The sequence below is a fragment of the Stegodyphus dumicola genome, chromosome 5, assembly GCF_044657685.1.
Source record: "Stegodyphus dumicola isolate Sdum_Otavi_A_Nest chromosome 5, ASM4465768v1".
In the NCBI taxonomy this organism is placed as follows: domain Eukaryota; kingdom Metazoa; phylum Arthropoda; class Arachnida; order Araneae; family Eresidae; genus Stegodyphus; species Stegodyphus dumicola.
Genome location: NC_140772.1, coordinates 129,657,825 through 129,675,233, shown reverse-complemented (window position 1 = coordinate 129,675,233; position 17,409 = coordinate 129,657,825). Strand labels below are relative to the sequence as shown.

Genomic DNA, 17,409 nt, shown 5'->3' with positions numbered 1-17,409 from the left:
GGGGAGCAACTGTTCACCTGGAAGACAGTGTACCCTCACATGACCATCTATGTGATGAATGAGAAATCGTGATTCATCTGACCAGGCAACTGTCTTCCACTTATCCGATGTTTCTGGCCCCACTGTATATATAGTTGGCAATGACACTTGGTCAACAGAGGCACATGAGTGGAATGTCTGCTGCACAGTCCCATATCCAACAGTGTCCGCTGAACTGTGTGTTCTGAAATACTTGTACTTGAACCTGCATTATATTAGGCTGTCAGCTGAGCCACTTTCTTGTGCCGATTTTGCTGTACCAAGTGGAACCGTCTCCAACATCCTTTTTCTTTGATGATGCATGGACGTCTAATAACTTGGTGTCTGCTGGTTTCACCATCATTTATCCACTTTTGCCACCAAATACTAACAGTGGCAGATTGTGAACAACCTATAAGTTGTAAACTTTTGGAGATAATCATTCCTTCTCTTCAGACCATTACAGTCTGCCCTCTATCAAATTTGCTTAGATTAACAGCCTTTTCCATCACTGGCAAAAGTAAGTGCATGAATGATTCCTTACCTTCTCTGAACAGCAGTTAAATACCATTCCCACTTAATCATGTGTCCTCCACATCATCTAGGCAAGTTCATTGAAAAATGTGTGGATTGTCATAATATTTTGGCTTGCAGTGTATATGAATAAAAACGAAGAAAAAAGCTGTTTAAAGCCTAATTCAATTGTCTGATGAGAGCAGCAAGTGGTGGTAATAATGCAAAATAAATAATACGTTTAAAATACATCCCATATTCAATTCAGAATAAACCATATGCAAAAACCAGAAACACAGCAGCAAACTGCATGAAAGGGGCAAAACATGCCAAAACCAAAAATGTAGAAAGAAATTTACACCTTTCATTGCATCATAATCATCATCAAGGGATTGGTGCAATGAAAGATGAAACTAAGCCAGCATTTTGCAGGCCAAAATAAGTAGGGTAAAAATTTTTAAATTATACCATCAAAAACATACCATGTGTTTACAAATATCATGCACAGGTGGTTTTCTCTTTTTTTTTTTTTTTTTTTTTTTTTTTCTGATAATTTTAATCTGAAAAAGTGAGGTGCATGGGTTACGTGAAACAAAGCAATATACAGATGGAGGACAAAATAATGCGAACACCTGCGAAAAAGTATGACGTATTTCACACCTGCATTACAGCCGGGCCACCTGCAACAGAAGTCTGCCATCTAGTGAGCGTGAAGAGGAAGTTATCAGTCTCTCAACAGCAGTCACCTGCGTTGCATGCTTCAATCGAACTGTCTGTGAGAAGTTGAAATGTCAGAGTTCCAAAGAGGAATGATAGTTGAAAGCGCGTTCAAGTGGAGCATTGGTTACAGAAAGAGCAAACCTTGTGTGGTGTACAAGAAGTAGGGTATTAGCCGTTCTGACAGCATACGCAAAAGAGGGCAAGCCAACGTCTTCAAAGCACAACAGTGGCCGAAAGTCAAAGCTGGCTAATAGGGATACACGGATCTTGAAGCGCATAGTAGCTCGAAAGCACAAGCAATCATTATCCGAGATAACATCTAAAATTAACAGTCATCTCCAAGACCCTGTTTCAATAAAAACTGTCAAAAGGAACTTCATGTTGCGAACCTTTATGGCAGAGTGGCAATGAGATACATTCCGCAAGAGAAGAAGAGGAATTGCTTGTTTGCATTAGCTGTACATAAGTCACGTGATCTCTGAGGTCATCTGCATTGTTTGTTTACAAAAGGTATACATAAGTCACGTGGTCAATGAGGTCATCGGAATGTATCTCATTCATAAACCCTTGGTGACAACAACTAATGCTTTCAAGTGATGCCAACGGTGCAGAGATCACAAAGGCTGGCACCACAGCAGTGGCAACAGGTAATATGGTCAGATGAATCGTCATTCACCCTATTTCAGATGACCGGACGTGCTTATATCTGGAGAACGCCCAAAGAAGCGTTTCATCCTGACTGCCTCTTGCCGACTGTGAAGCATGGGGGTGGTGCCATTATGGTATGGGGTGCGATATTTTGGCACGGTTGTGGGCCACTTCTTATTCTGCATGGGAGGATCACATCCAATCACTATCTCAGTATTCTAGGGAATCATGTCTGTCCTTTTGTCCAGACTTATTCCCTGGGAAGCAACCGCCTTTTCAAGACGAGAACACCCCTATCCATACTGCTATGTGTAATCAAGAATGGTTCGAAGAGCATGACGATACAGTTGAACATCTCGCTTGGCCCCCTCAGTCTCCAGACTCGAATATTATTGAACATTTTATGGGCATATTTGGAGTCCAAACTTCATTCCCGATTTCCTCCTCCATCCGGACTTTCAAAATTAGAGACCGCTCTGCAAGAGGATTGGCTTAATATTCCTTTAAATATTGTCCATGATCTTTAATCCCACGTCGCATTCAATCTGTACTTCAATCAAAAAGTGGTCCAACCCCCTATTAATAAAGATTTTCCATTATTTCACAGGTGTTCTTATTATTTTGTCCTCTATCTGTAGGCCTGGTAAACACGCAAGTTGGTCAGCATAAATTATTTCTTTCTGAAGGTACGGTTTATCCAGCAAATATGACATTATATGATGCTACTGTACCTTCTCAAATAATAAATCCTGGCCTGGGGATTTGTAGAGGATATACCATTATTAGCAGCCACTAGACATATGCATTAATCGCCCATTTAAAGCAGCACTGAAAAGAACGTACATGGAATGGATGGCCGCTGGAAATCACGCACTTATACCAACTGGTCGCATCAAGAAGACCGAAATAACTGGAATCTGTGCATGGATTAAAGCCACCTGATATGGAATATATATGGAATTTCATAAGAATTGTTATTAAGAGCTTCAAAAAGTGCAGAATATGAAAATAGCATGGACGAAAGTGAGGACTGGGCATTGTGGAATGATGCGGAAGAAGAGAATACCAGCAATTCGGAAGGTATCAGTAATGACAGCAGCGCAGAAGGCGAGGAACATTGACAATCTGCATTGTGTTTCCAGACTGAAAAAGGGGGAAGAAGTGCTATGGTTTGGTAAATTATCTGCCTTTATTACATTACCAATGGATTTTAAAGGATCATTTGGGACTTTTAAATCAGAATATTTAGTGGTGCGATTTTGCCGACTGAAGCTATTGTTTAATGAATAAAATTTTATATAGCATACTTATATTGGCAGTTTTTTCCCCTGCCATATAATTAAATTCTCCTAACCGATTTATTTCTTCCCATTAAAATGTTACTGGGCATGTTATGCTATGTACTTAGGCAGGAGCTGTGAAAGCTGCAGGTAGTAGCTCAGATTTCTTTCCTGATAACCATCAATTGGTATATTTCTTTGTTTCTGTATCGTCTTAATCCAGAAGAAAGATTTTTTTCTGTAAATAAGCTTTCAGTGGGTTTGATGAAAATATGTGTGCCATATTAAATCGGGTGCGTGTCTTATTCGGTGGCACATAGTATTCGTGAACACAAGATAAGTAAACCTTAAAAATATTATTTTGAGAAGACAGAATCTAAAACTAAATATATAAATACAAGAATCCAATACATTAAAAAACATGAACATTTTGAAAGTATATAAATTAAATTAAAAATGTTTTGTAAAGTCAAAATCGTAAATCAAAAAAAGCTTAAAAGTTTAATAATTATAATTTTCAGTTTATGTGAGCCTAGTCTGAAAAGTAAGAGCAACAGAAGCAATACAACATATGAAAAAATAATTTAAAAAAATTTCATCTGAAAATTATAAAATAAAAAATGAAAGAGGATGTTGTTCTTAAAATCTGTAACATTAAAGCAACATAAGTTTTGAAATTAAAAAATATATTCAACATAATACTGTTGCTAAGCCTAAAATGTGCTTAGTAATTAAAAACTACAAATTTTAAACTGATTAATAATAATAAAAGAGTAGAAATGCTTCTATTGTAATATTAAATATGGTGTAGCAAAAATGAATAACATGTAAAAGACATAACAGAGAATTACCTGAATTATAAATCCTAAAAGAAATCTGAAAGTGAACTACCATGAAATTAAAGAATGGAATAAAATGTAGTGTTAATTGCCAAAATAGTTTTTTTTTTTTTTTTTTTTTTTTTTTTTTTTTTTTTAATTCAGCAATTGAGAAAGTTGTAATGCTAAAAGTATTTTTGAAAGTGTTAAAAAATGTGTGAAGAATAAATAAATTTGAAGAAGCTAAATAATTGTGATGAAGCTGCTACAGTATCCAGTAAACTATGAGCAAAGTTGTGAGAAATGTTAGAGAATGCAAATGAGGAATTTAGCAAAAATATTACAAATTGTAGGTAACTTAAAAGAGGAAAACTTACTTCTTACTTTGCCATGTAGGGGTTGAACTGGTAGACACAGATTACTTTGTTTTTCTGAGATTATTTTAAATATTAAACTTTAGTTTCTTTGTTAGTTCAGAAACAAGCCAATTCATTTACTTCTTTTATTGCATCAATCCTTTGATGATAATGCAGCAAAAGATATACATTTCTTTTTTCATTTTGGCGTATTTTGCCTCTTTCGTGCAGTTAGTTTGCCTTGCTGTGCTTCTGATTTTGGATTTGTGCATGTGGTGAAGATGTGTAAGGTAAGCTTTCATCAGTCGTGTTCAGATCAAAATAAAGAGACTTTCAAATTAAACTAAGTTTTATTAACAAATTTAGAAAATTAGAACACATAATCAAAAAATACTCACAAAATACAAAAAGAAAAAAAAAAAAAAAAAGATTGTTCATTGCTAAATAATAAAATGTCAATCCTGATCAAGTTCTAGTTTGTAGAGTAATTGAATCGGCCATTTAATTATACCAGAAGATGTCTGAGGGGCCCAAGAATGCACTTTACCGTCTCTACCAAGAAACAGTTCCTTGATCACTCCAAATTTCCATAGGTGTTTTGGAATTTTGTCCTCCTGAATCAACACTACATCACCAGTTTGGAATATTGAAGAAGTGTTAGTGCAAGGAGATAAATTGGCAGAAGGAAGTTCAAGTAAATATTCTTTATGCCAATGTTTCCAGAAATGAGTGATGACTTGTTATCTGTATTTCAACATTTTCGTGAGAACAATTTTGTTTGGTTTGGGTTCAGCTAAATAGTTGACATCTGGCAAGGAATTTAAACGCTTACCAATCAGAAAATGAGATGGGGTAATTGGAAGAGGTTTGTAGTTATCTTCATAAAGATAAGTTAGAAGACCACTGTGAATGACAGCTTCAATTTGGTCAGGGTGGTTCGAATTTCTTTCATAGGTGAGGCATGATCTATGGAGGATTTTCTTCAAAGGGGTTTTTACAGAACGTACCATGCGTTCCTAAAATCTGCCCCACCAACTAGATCTAAAAATAATAAATTTCCATGTGATACCATTTTCTCTGAAATACTGCTGAGTATCAGGTTGAGAAATTTGACTCCAAACTTCTTTAAAAAAAACAATCGGCCTTTATGAAGGTCTTCGAATTGTTACTATGAATTGTTTTGCATTATCCTCTTCTGGAAATGAATCGTTTAAGGGCTAATATAAAAGTTTCAAAGCTCAAATTACTTGCTACCTCAAGATGGACAGCTCTTGTGACAGCACAAGTGAATAACACGTTGTATGCCTTTTCTGAGCCTGTTTCTTCCTTTGATATAAATGGGACCAGCGAAGTCGACAGCACAGGTCAGAAAAGGAGGGGATTCAATTATTCTATCCCTCGGTAATGGAGCAATATCTTGTTTTCCAGGGGATGCACTGAAACTTTTGCAAATAATTTTTTGACACTGATTTAATATGTTTTCTGCATTTAATTATGAAATATTTTCCCCTCAGATGAGCTAAGGTGCATGTAATACCAAAATGAAAAACCTTTTCATGAGCATTCTTAATTAATAAATTAGTAAAATTTCCACCTGGCAGAATCCAAGGATGTTTTTCCTTTTGCGAAAACTCAGAAAATTGAAGTCTTCCCAAAACGACTAACAAACCATTTTCATCAAATTTTGGATTCAGATTGTATAACGACGAATCTTTATCAATAGGCTTTTCATGTTTTAGAGACATAATTTCATAATTAAATGCAACTTGTGGTGTCTGTTTTATCTAATATAATTCTGCCTTCAATTTCTGAAGATGAGAGTTGGCCTGAAATTTTAGATTTCCTTTTATCAATGGTGTTTAAAAATCTTAAGACCCAAGCCGTAATATTGTTTGCCACCTTGTTTAAAGAACTAAAATTCTCTAATTTTAGTAGCGAATCTGGAAATGCATCAACAGCACAAGACAATTGTGTAAAATTTGAATTAGATTTCTTTTCGTCTAGAACATCTTTAGTGTCATTATTAACAGCGATATTTTCGGGTTTGGGCCACATGTGATTTGGCATTGATAACTATTCAGGACCATAAAACCATAACTTGTTTTCGATGAGATTATTCAGTTTTTCACCTCTGGTTAAAAAGTCACTTGGATTATCTTTACCCGGGATATGGTTCCAAATTTTGGCATCAGTTAAAGATTGAATTTTCATAACTCTATTCGCTACAAAGGGTTTCCAATTCAAAGGTGATCCCTTAACCCAATGTAGTGGGGTTGAATCCGACCATATGTAAATGTCCAAATTCTGGGAAAAACACTTTTTAGATATTTGCTCTTTCTTGCCATGATTAATGCCCCCATCAGGGCGAGGAATTGTTAGACGTTTAATGGGTGAGACTCTACATTTGGCTCAAATTAGACAGGTTTTAATTCCATTATCATTGGTGATGTAATGAAAATAGGTAACTGCTCCATAAGCCTTAGGGCTGGCATCTGAAAAAATATGGAATTTGTATTCTATCGGAAAATTCATAACCTTGAGGGAAATATTTTCAAGGTATTTCAAATTTATTAAAATGCACAAATTCCAAGATCCAGCCTTCAAAGTTTTCTTTCAAATCATTGGGCAAAACAGTATCCCATTCCAAACCTCGTTGCCATGCTTCTTGTAATAATTGTTGTTGAACAAAAAAAGGGGCAAAAAATCCTATCAGGTCAAGTATTTTCTACATAACCTTGAGAGCAACTGGTTTAGTTGAATTAAATTTCCAGCTATCAAGAAGGGATTGCATTTCAAAATGTAAAGTATCCGAATCGGTATCCCAAAGTAATCCCAATACTTTTATCCTATTGTTTGAATTCTCTCCTGAGTCACATAATTTATTTTTCTCCCACATTTTTCTAAGATCAACAGAATTAGTATTAAATTTCCTCAAATTCATTCCTGCCTCTTTAAAAATAGCTGAAGCAGTTGACGACAAATAGAAAGCTTCATCATTAGAATTCAAACCCATTATTAAATCATCTACAAAGAAGAATCTAAAATCTTAACCACTTTGTTCATTATATTTTCAAATATGATGTTTAATTGTATCTACCAATATGAAAGAACTGGAAGTTACACCAAAGGGTGCACGCGTAAACCTAAAATATTCGACATTGTCCTTTTCAACACTAAACCATAAAAATTTTAAATAATTCTGATCATCTTCAGTAATCGCAATTTGCAAAAATGCCTTCTCAATGTCGGTGCAAAATGCAACATTGAATATTCTGAAATATATTATAACATCAAGTATGTTTGGATTAAGATTAGGTCCTGGATATAAACAGTCGTTCAAGGAGTTTAAATGCTTTTCTTTGGAAGACGCATCAAATACCATCCTAGCATTTGTAGTAGATTTGTCTTCTCTTAAAACTGGTCTATGAGGCATAAAATAACTATTTTCAATTATTTTATCAGGACACTTTTCAACAACTCCACTGTTTTCTTGTTCCAAAACAATAGCTTTATAATTTTTGCATAATTCATGATCTTTGTCAAATTTACGATTTAATTCATCAAAATGCCTTCTAGCTATTCTATAATTGTTCCCCACTTTAATTTTTTCATCCTTCCACATTAAACTTGTTTCGTATCTATTATTTAACAACTTCAATAAAATTGGACAGAGTAAATATCCGTAGCTGCCGGCTGTAACATCAAGAGAATTTAAATTTCTAATTTGAATTTCGGAACTATCATAGAGCTCTTGCAATTCCTTAACATTAGCAGCATTTTTTTACTTGCTTCAAATTCAAAAGTTTATTCATATGAGCATTAATTACTAAGTCTTGGTGACCAAAACGATTTTTTAATAAATCAACAGCTGAATTATAATTCTCTTCAGTAAGTGAAAAACCTGCAACAACATTATGTGCACTACCGACAAGTAGACAAGTAGTGATTTCAAGTATGAAAATTTATCAGTGGGAGTCAAATTTGAATTATTATCAATATCATTAGTAAATTGACCCAGAAGTCTAGCCAAGAACTAGAATCGCCATAAAATTTTGGTATTGTAAGTTTTGGTAAATTCACTGAACGATCGCCATTAGTGTTTAAAGCACTAGAATCATTTTTAATTGAGTATTTTGAGAAGCAGTAATTTGGTTAATCATGTTACTTTCATTTACAAATTTCGGGATTTTGTACCGTGATTCAATTATTTTCTCACTATAATTTTCAGCACTTTTCGATTTCTTTAATGAAATCGGCACCGGTATAAAGATCTTGAATATCTGAATTTAATTTCTTTAAAATTTCATATTTCTCATTCAATCGATCTTTGCATATATTCAAAAGATTAAACTTTCCTTCTAATGCTATTGATTTGTTTTCAAGAGTGGTATGTATTTTATTACATAATTTCATTGTCTGAGTTCTCATCCTAGTATGCCTTTTAATTAGAGTATTGATTTTTATTGTCATTTTAAGTTAAAAGTTTAATTTAATCAATCAATAAATTATCATAGAAATGATAAAACAGCTGATCTTGAATCGAAACAATCCAATCCTGTCGTGGACACCAACAAAAATGAAGATGCGTAAGGTAAGCTTTCATCAATCTTGTTCAGATCAAAATAAATAGACTTTCAAATTAAACTAAGTTTTATTAACAAATTAAAAAAATTATCATTATTATTACTGAGGATTTAATCTCGGGTTCAAATCAAAACTAACCGGATATAGCGCCGAAGACTCACTTCAAACCCTTATCTAATCTGATCTGCTAGACATACAAGAAGAAATATATAGGGTTACATTTAAATACTTGGCGAGAATAAATCGGCACCACAGCACAATACAAGGGTGTTGCAACATGTGGTTTACTCTGAATTGAATATGGTATGGATTTTAAACATATTTATTTTAATTTATTTTGCATTGTATATATATATATATACTAGACAAAAAGTAAGAAATTTTGAACCCAATTCACAAAGGCATGAAAAAATAAAATCCTAAAATTGCCAAATAAATTTTTCAGCAGTATATTGCGCAACATGTTAATTTTTCTGTGGCATGTTGTGCAAAAATAATGTTTGGATATTTTTGCTTTAAAAAAAAATTGTGAAACTGTATATATATGGCATTCTGATAAGCATGAGTGATTTAATTTGTCTTTTTATTAAGAAAATCATTGCTTCATGCATAATCTTTTAGATAAAAATTGTTTCATTTGTAATTTACTTTAATAATTCTGACAAATTATTATATGGCTAAAAACGCTAAATGGCAAAAAGCTAAATGGACTAACTGAAAAGAAACCTTATTTTTCTTTTCTCAGAATTAAGAATGCAACAGTACATAACACTTAAGATTATTTGTATATATTTTCATATTGACTTCAGAAAACATCTCTGAATCTCTTATATAGTAGACCAGCATTTCTCAAATTGTTTTCAAATAGGGATCACTTTTATAAATTAAAATATTCTTTGGACCACGTAATTCTTTTCTCCTTTAACAGCATTTTTTATCTTATGTTATTACTAATACAGTTATATTTTTTAAACACAGTTACTTAAAATTAATTTTATTTTATACTAATAATTAATTAATCTAGGAGGACCACAAATCGTGAGATGATGATTTAAAGCATTATGTTACGTTACAAATTCATTTGTTGCTTAAGGCCTGGTATTTGTTACCATTATGTGAAACATGTATTTGTTACCATTATGTGAAACATGAGTTCTGTAATTTATCTTCTGCAAAGCCTTGCAAAAAGTTAATTCTATGAATGTTGCAATTTGGCAACACTCAGAGTGTAAAATCTTTATCTTTCCCATTTAATAGCTTTGTAATTGTCTAACTGAAGGATTTAAAAGCAATAAACTGAATTTTTAAGAATGATTTAAATGACCTTAAGTTTATTTTTAATCATATTTTGATGTATATAATGCACACTTGTAATAGATGGAATTGATAATTATGAACATTTGCAGGATTGTTGTGACATGTTTCTGATTTCATATATTATATACATCTGTATAGAATCATTTGGTTTAACTGAATTTTCATCCAGTTATTAAAATATTTTAGCCATTTATCTTTAGTGGATTTTAAAAAAGTGATTTTTAAGAATTAAGTTTGACTTTATCTAAAACATTTAAATGTCCTTACAAACTTTAAAATGTGGAAACCAGTAAACAAGTTCAAAACATATAGGAAAGATAACATGGAGCCATATGAAAAAAAAAAAATCTTCAGTTTCCTAAAAATATTTTTTACTTTTTTAATTAGTTACAAGAATCTTTAAACCATAGAAAGCTATTAATGCTTTTCTGACATTCCAAGGAAACTGTGATTATGTTTTTACGTATGCAGTTATAGCTTCTATAATTTAACTTTTTATGATGCTTATAGTTATGCTCCTATTAACTATTGAAATATAACAATGTTTAATAATGCTTCATTTAACAAATGAAATATACTATATGCTTATCTAAATTTTAGAGATCTGATGCAAATTTAATTCTTTAGCTCGCAAACAAATGAAATCTATAAAAGGCCATAAATCAGAAAATGCTGGAAAGTTTGATGCAAAAAAAGGAACTTCAAATCGGGACAATGATGAGGGCCTTTCCTGTTCTGAAACTGCTACATCTAGTAATAGCAATCAACAAATAGAAAGAGATTCTTTGACTGAGAAAAAGACAGATGTCAGTTCTGAAAAAGAAAATGATAAAGAAGAACTGCAGAATGGAGATTCTTCTATTAAAAGTAGTAGAATTCACGTTTCAGTAAAGGAACAAGAAGAAAAAACTGCAAAGTCTTCAAAGAAATCCAATTCAATTCAAGGTTTCTTTGGTAAGTAAAATAAGATTTAGTTAATATAGTATTTCAGTAAAAAATATTTTTCTCCCCCTTCTTTTCCTCCTTTAAGTGTAAAATTTAGGCAAGCATTATATTCTATCTCAAATATTTAAAGAAATAAAATAGATAAGTACCATATAATTTCACTTGGTTTTCTGATCATGCTATATAACTCTATGTGAGATAAAATAGTAAGAATTCAAATTTTTTTTCTTATAGCAATGAATTTATGTTTAATTTTTATGCAGTTAAATTCACCAATATCACTCTATCACTCTTGAAAAGAAATTCTGTAGCAAAAATATAGATTCAAGTGAAGTAAGACGTATATTATAAAACTGATTACTTTTGGAACATTTCAGTGTAAAAACTTTAAAAATTTTTTTAGTGGTTCAAAATAGATTGATGGTTTATTTAGTGCATGTTTTCAAAATTTATATTATCCAATATGGATAAAAAATTGAGTTAATGTGAAGTGGAATGCACCTTCACCAGTAACTCTAGACATCAAAATTAGACAGAAAGAATCCTTTTGTGTGTTAAATGTAATTTTTTTACCCTAACATAGCATTTTTACCACAGTATCCAATGTTTAAATGTATTACCTCAATTAGTTAATGATTAATTACTTGAAAAAAAAGAAAAGAAGAGGTGGTACAATGGAGTCTCGCTTAGAGCTACTGTAGCAATCAAATGCTAAGTATTAGTTGATATAATATATTATTTATAACACTAAATAGTCTAGTTAAGAATGGAAGTAATGATAAAAGCTAATATCTTGTGTAAATAAATCATGAACTAAAAAAAAAAAAAAAAATGGTGCGAAGAAAAGACATTTGTGAAGAAAATTTGTATCAGTAATATTAAATGATATCCGTCCTGAAAAATTTGCTATGACAATCTAGTATTTGTGATGCTGGGTTTATATGTGTGTATATATTGCAATACATTTGTTTTAAAATTGTTAAAGGAAAGAACAACTGAAGTTGTTCTGTAAATTGAATTTTTTATTACAGAATAAAAGTAAGTAAAATTTATTCTTTTATTTAGAACCCAAAAATAAATCTATTCATGCCAGTCCAGAAGTTGAAAGTTCTAAGAAAAAAACTCAGAATTGTAGGTCTGTATTATTTTGTTTTGCCAAACCTTATTTTACATGCTTGTTATTAAGAATGTTTTATATTGCATTTTCACTTATTATTCTTGTGGTTTTTAGTTCATCTTCAGGTGGATTACTTTTTGATCCATCAAAGAATAACTATCACCCCATTGATGATGCCTGCTGGAAATGGAAAGAAAAAGTTCCTTATCTTGCTCTTGCAAAAACATTAGAATTAATTGAAAATACATCAGCAAGGTTTGAAAGTGTTTTCTCAAAATATATCTATTTGTCCTACTTTAATTTCATTACGTTAATTTAAAATTTTATCTCTCCTTTTCCACATCTAGTTTATGTCTCTAAGAGGTCAAAAAGATATTTTATTTCCCCATATAACTAACAATACAGTCATTCTTCACATGCAGAAAAGAAAAGTATTTCTTCATAGAGCATGAATTATTAGTTAAGTTCATGGCATCAGCAAGGGAAAAAAGGGAGTGCTTTAAAATTGGGAAATTATTCTTGTACCAAGGAAGTATTTGATAGTATGTCTATAGCAAGCACAGTGGCGTAAATAAGGGTATGCAAAGAATACTGCTGCATAGGGGCCCGAAGGCTTAGGGGGGGCCTTGAATGCCCTACTGAACTACATTCACATGGGTAATCTTAAAAGAAGACCGATTCTTTTATAAATACTATGGCCAAGGGCAAGGGGCTGTAATAAAAGTTGAATTCAGTGTTACATACATCAAAATGTCGGATATTATATTTCAACGAAAGTATCCATTTTGATCGTTCCCAAATCCATTTGGACAGGTTTTTGTTTCGTGACATCTGTTGGCACGGACAGAATAAAGGGCTCTTCTTTCCAAAAAGGGTTATAAAATGGGTTTAAAATGGATTCAAAAGGGACTTTTTTCGTGCCATCTGTAGGTTCACATATACATATATACGTATGTATATCTATCTAACTCTCTCTCTATATATATATAGAGAGAGAGAGAGATGGATATATATGTAAGATAAAAAATATGAAAGCAAACTTCTAATTTTAATTGGCTATAACCTCTTTTATTTTTTACTTAATTTAGAGACTTCATCTCTCTATCTTAAAAATAGCGCTATGAGTCTAAATTGCATCATTCAAATTAATCTTGCGATGCTACATAACACATAATGCAGAGACCTCTTGCTCAGTCAAACAATTGTAAACCAGAACTTTTTCTGTCTCGAACTGAAACTTTTGACTCCCTCCCTCTGAATACCTGCAACACTTTTCGCTTGTGCTTTCATCCTCACAAGAAGCTGCTGCAATCATCTATGCTCGCTTCTATCGCCTTAGTATCAAAAATGTAAATGCTCTGGAAAGATGCACCATTGGAGTGCCAAGTGAATTGTGGCCATGAATGTGACTTAATCACTAAAGGCTATGAAGTGAAATAAAAAAGGAAAATAATCCGGCTCGACATGTTCCTCTTTAATATGGATCAAGTATCTACTCTAAAGAACATTGCTACGTTTCTACGTCTCACTGTTCTCACATCAGTGCTTCGAAAATTGTGCTATCATTACATATATAGAGATAGATAGATAGATAGATAGAGATATACAGTCAAAAGTCGTTAATTCGGACACCCATAATCCGGAATGATCTATAATCCGGACCTCAAAGCTACAAAAGCCTTGACGCATGCGCGTAAGACCTTTACGGTTGCACATATGCATGTGCACATGCGCGATTGATGTATAACGGACGGTATAAGCTAAAATTATCTATTTCAGTTAATGTTGCAGATTGCGTTGTTCCTTAATCTTTGAATTGGATCCGGCTTATTGTTTTCTGCAGATTGTTAGAGCAATTTTATAAAAGTAAGCTTGAACTTTCTATTATGTCAAATAGAATTTCCGATGCTGGAGCTCCCAAAGGACCTGCAAAGCGAAAGTATGTTTCCATGTCCATCAAACAAAAAGTGGAATTGCTGTAAAAAATGGAATAAAGGCATATCCTTTTTTTTCTCTAACCATTCCTAAATCTGTTTATCAATTTCAAGCTGCTCTGTGGCGGGTTGGGGAGGAGAACGCCGCGGCGCGCAATGAATTGGAAGTTGATCTGTCAGCACTATCCTTATCTTCAGGGCAGATGTTTTTATTTTATTTGGCTTCTGATTCCTTACTAAATGTAGTATTTCATCTCGATGTACTCTGTCTTTGATATGATTTAAATCAAATTCCTCGTCATTATAATTCGCTTCCAATAGTGAAGAAAGTGACACAGAGGTTATTGAAAACGAAAAAATTTCGACTGACAAATTAGTCAGTATTCTCGACACAGCAATTATAGGACTTGAATAGCGGAACTTTGTAACTGAACAAGAAATTATGTCTGTTTATAGAATTAAAGAGAAAGTATTATCACATAAAACAAAGCAACTTAAACAACTTACATTGAAATAAATATTAAGTTTTTTTTTTTTTTTTTTTTTTTTTTTTTTTTGTAAATTTTGGTACCCTTTAGATCATAATTGCTCTTTATTTCATAAATTACGGTTTCATATTTTTAATTTTATAATTTCTGCATGCCATCTTACCAGATTTAAACTGATGATCTATAATCCGGAATCGCCGACGTCCCGACGAGTCCAGATTAACGACTTTTGATTGTATATCTCACATAACTCAAAGACGATTATCTATAGAATGTTGACATTTTGTATATGGGACTGCTATAATATCTAGTTGTGCTGTGCACTTCACGTTTTTAGTGCAATTGTCAATATCTCTGTCTCTCTCTCTCTCTATATATATATATATATATGTATATCCACCTTCTTACCCAGCTTAAAAGTCCTTACCCGATTTTTAGTACTTGGTCGTAGCCATAGTGTATAGTGTGCCATGTAAGTGTTTTAAATGACGAAAAATATTTTGGCAATGTCAAATTTTAAAAAAAAATTGTCGACATATAACCAAATTCAAATTTTCCTTCGGTCTCTCGATTCTTATATTTGGTAAAGTTTTATACTCACCAGAAAAATAAATTACATAAGTTTGACATTTGTGCTACAAAAACTGGCCGAGATATTTAGTTCAAAATTTGCAATTTTTGATGTCATTTTCTTCTTGCCTTTAGACATCGGTTAATTAAATTAGAATCATTCAAGAAAATAAGTTTAGATGAAGCACAGCAAAAAATGTGTATAATTTAATAGGCTGTACTAGGAAGTCATGTGATATCCATATCAGATATTTTAATTATTAATTAAGATCTAATAAAAATCGTCCTCAAAATGTTGGCTCCTGGAAACATCGATTTTTTTTTTTAAGGGGGAGTATGTAAATTTATTACGGAGCCCAAGAAATATTTTTGCATTAGGCCCAGGAGTTCTATTTATGCCACTGAGCAAGCAGATCATTTCTGAAATGCTTAATGCTTCAGCTGTTGGTAAATGATTAAATGTACTGTTGAAACTTCCTATTTTTTAAGCCCGTATAAAATAAAAGAAAAATTATAATGCTTTTTAAAACCTAATCATTGCTTCTGCATTTTTATCTCAACTCTATTTTCATAACAACTTTTTAATATATATACACTAAAATGGCAAAATAAAAGCTTTTTGATTTTATAGTTAATTTTTAAAATTCTTAAAATTTTATTGACATGTACATTGAATTAGATGTAAAAATGCTTCTGTGGTCAATAAAAATGAGGAATAGTTCTGAATGAAAACTGAATATAATTTATTATTCATAAATTAATACATACCTTTAAAAATGAGTTTGTACAGCCTCAAACCATAGCACACTTATGCCAATTTTTCTCCCCTCCCCTTCCAATCCTCAAAACATGGTTTAAAATCATTTTAAATGAAACCCGTTTAGGATTGAATGAACTTTCTTATTGCTTCAGCAGACTCAACATGGCAATCTTCAAGCAGCAATTTTGAGCTTGGAAATAAGGAAAAAGTCCCACAGCCACATTTGATAAATATAGAGCTTGTGTGACCATATTTGTTGAATTTCTTACCCACACATTCATTAATAGCAAGAGTTTCATGAGCAAATGTGTTACTGTGGTACAAAATGAATTATCTCACCAGATATTTGGCCATTTCTTATCAATTACATTATTCAAATGTCACAAAATAGTATTCTTTTTACTCAGATAGTATTCTTTGTTATAGTCTGAAGTGTTAGTAGAAGTTCATGATGTGTACCATGACAGTCAAAAAAAAGCTGTCGATATATTATCTTGATTTTTTTTAATGACTTTGACAACTGTTCTTACATTGCTTCACCTTTTGAGCACCATTCACTTGATTGTTGTTTCTCTATCAAAAGCAAGAATCTGTGTTTCACTGCCAGTAATTATGGGTTTTAATAAGAATTTGCCTTGCAAAACTGTCTCTTGGTCGACTTGAATACATTATTGCTTTTGGAAAAAATTCAATGACTTTATAACTCCTCAAGTAGCAATTCACTGTAGGCTCAAATTATCATCAGTATTACTTGACAAGATCCAAGAATGACTCTCACTTCTGTCAAAGTCGACTTCTTTGACACGAACTTGTTCAGTAATACCCCGAAATGTTAAACAGCTATTACTGAGCACCAAATCTTTATCTAATTAATGTGTTACTGATTGGTTGAAATTAATGTGCCTAAGTATAGTTCATCTTTGATACAATTTCTGTCATTCTTAAAACACTTTATACCAGTGGTGTCAAACTCAGATTGCATGCACTCTGAATGCACAGTCTGAAAGCAGCTGACAGACAGGATTTTTTTTCGTATGAAATAGAAAAAAATTTAAATAAAAAAGTTTTTATCTATAGGATTTCTTCTTCCCATAGGTCTCACATTGTTTTCTCAGTTGGACAAAACTTACAAACAAACATTTGGCAGCAGTCCAGCATTTGGAAAAATGTGCAGCAATACAATTTCTATTCATTTTTGCAAACTAGATGAATTTTAATTTTAATTTGATTCTTTAAGATAATCTTTTCTGTGCAAAAATGACAGAAATTTGTAACAAGTTGAAGCACGTATAACAACGCATGCCATGTATGCATTATTGATAGTCTTTCATCATTAGTTTT

At 32.3% G+C, this 17,409-nt stretch overlaps 1 protein-coding gene across 1 annotated transcript in view; it reads left to right on the top strand.

The window, feature by feature from the left end:
- Positions 1 to 17,409, top strand: part of DNAlig1 (DNA ligase 1) — a 170,789-nt gene that overhangs the window by 95,200 nt on the left and 58,180 nt on the right. The window contains exons 8-10 of the mRNA XM_085817061.1: positions 10,882 to 11,208; positions 12,265 to 12,334; positions 12,431 to 12,571. Of these exons, the coding sequence (XP_085673187.1) occupies positions 10,882 to 11,208; positions 12,265 to 12,334; positions 12,431 to 12,571 (538 nt within the window). The remainder of the gene's footprint in view (positions 1 to 10,881; positions 11,209 to 12,264; positions 12,335 to 12,430; positions 12,572 to 17,409) is intronic.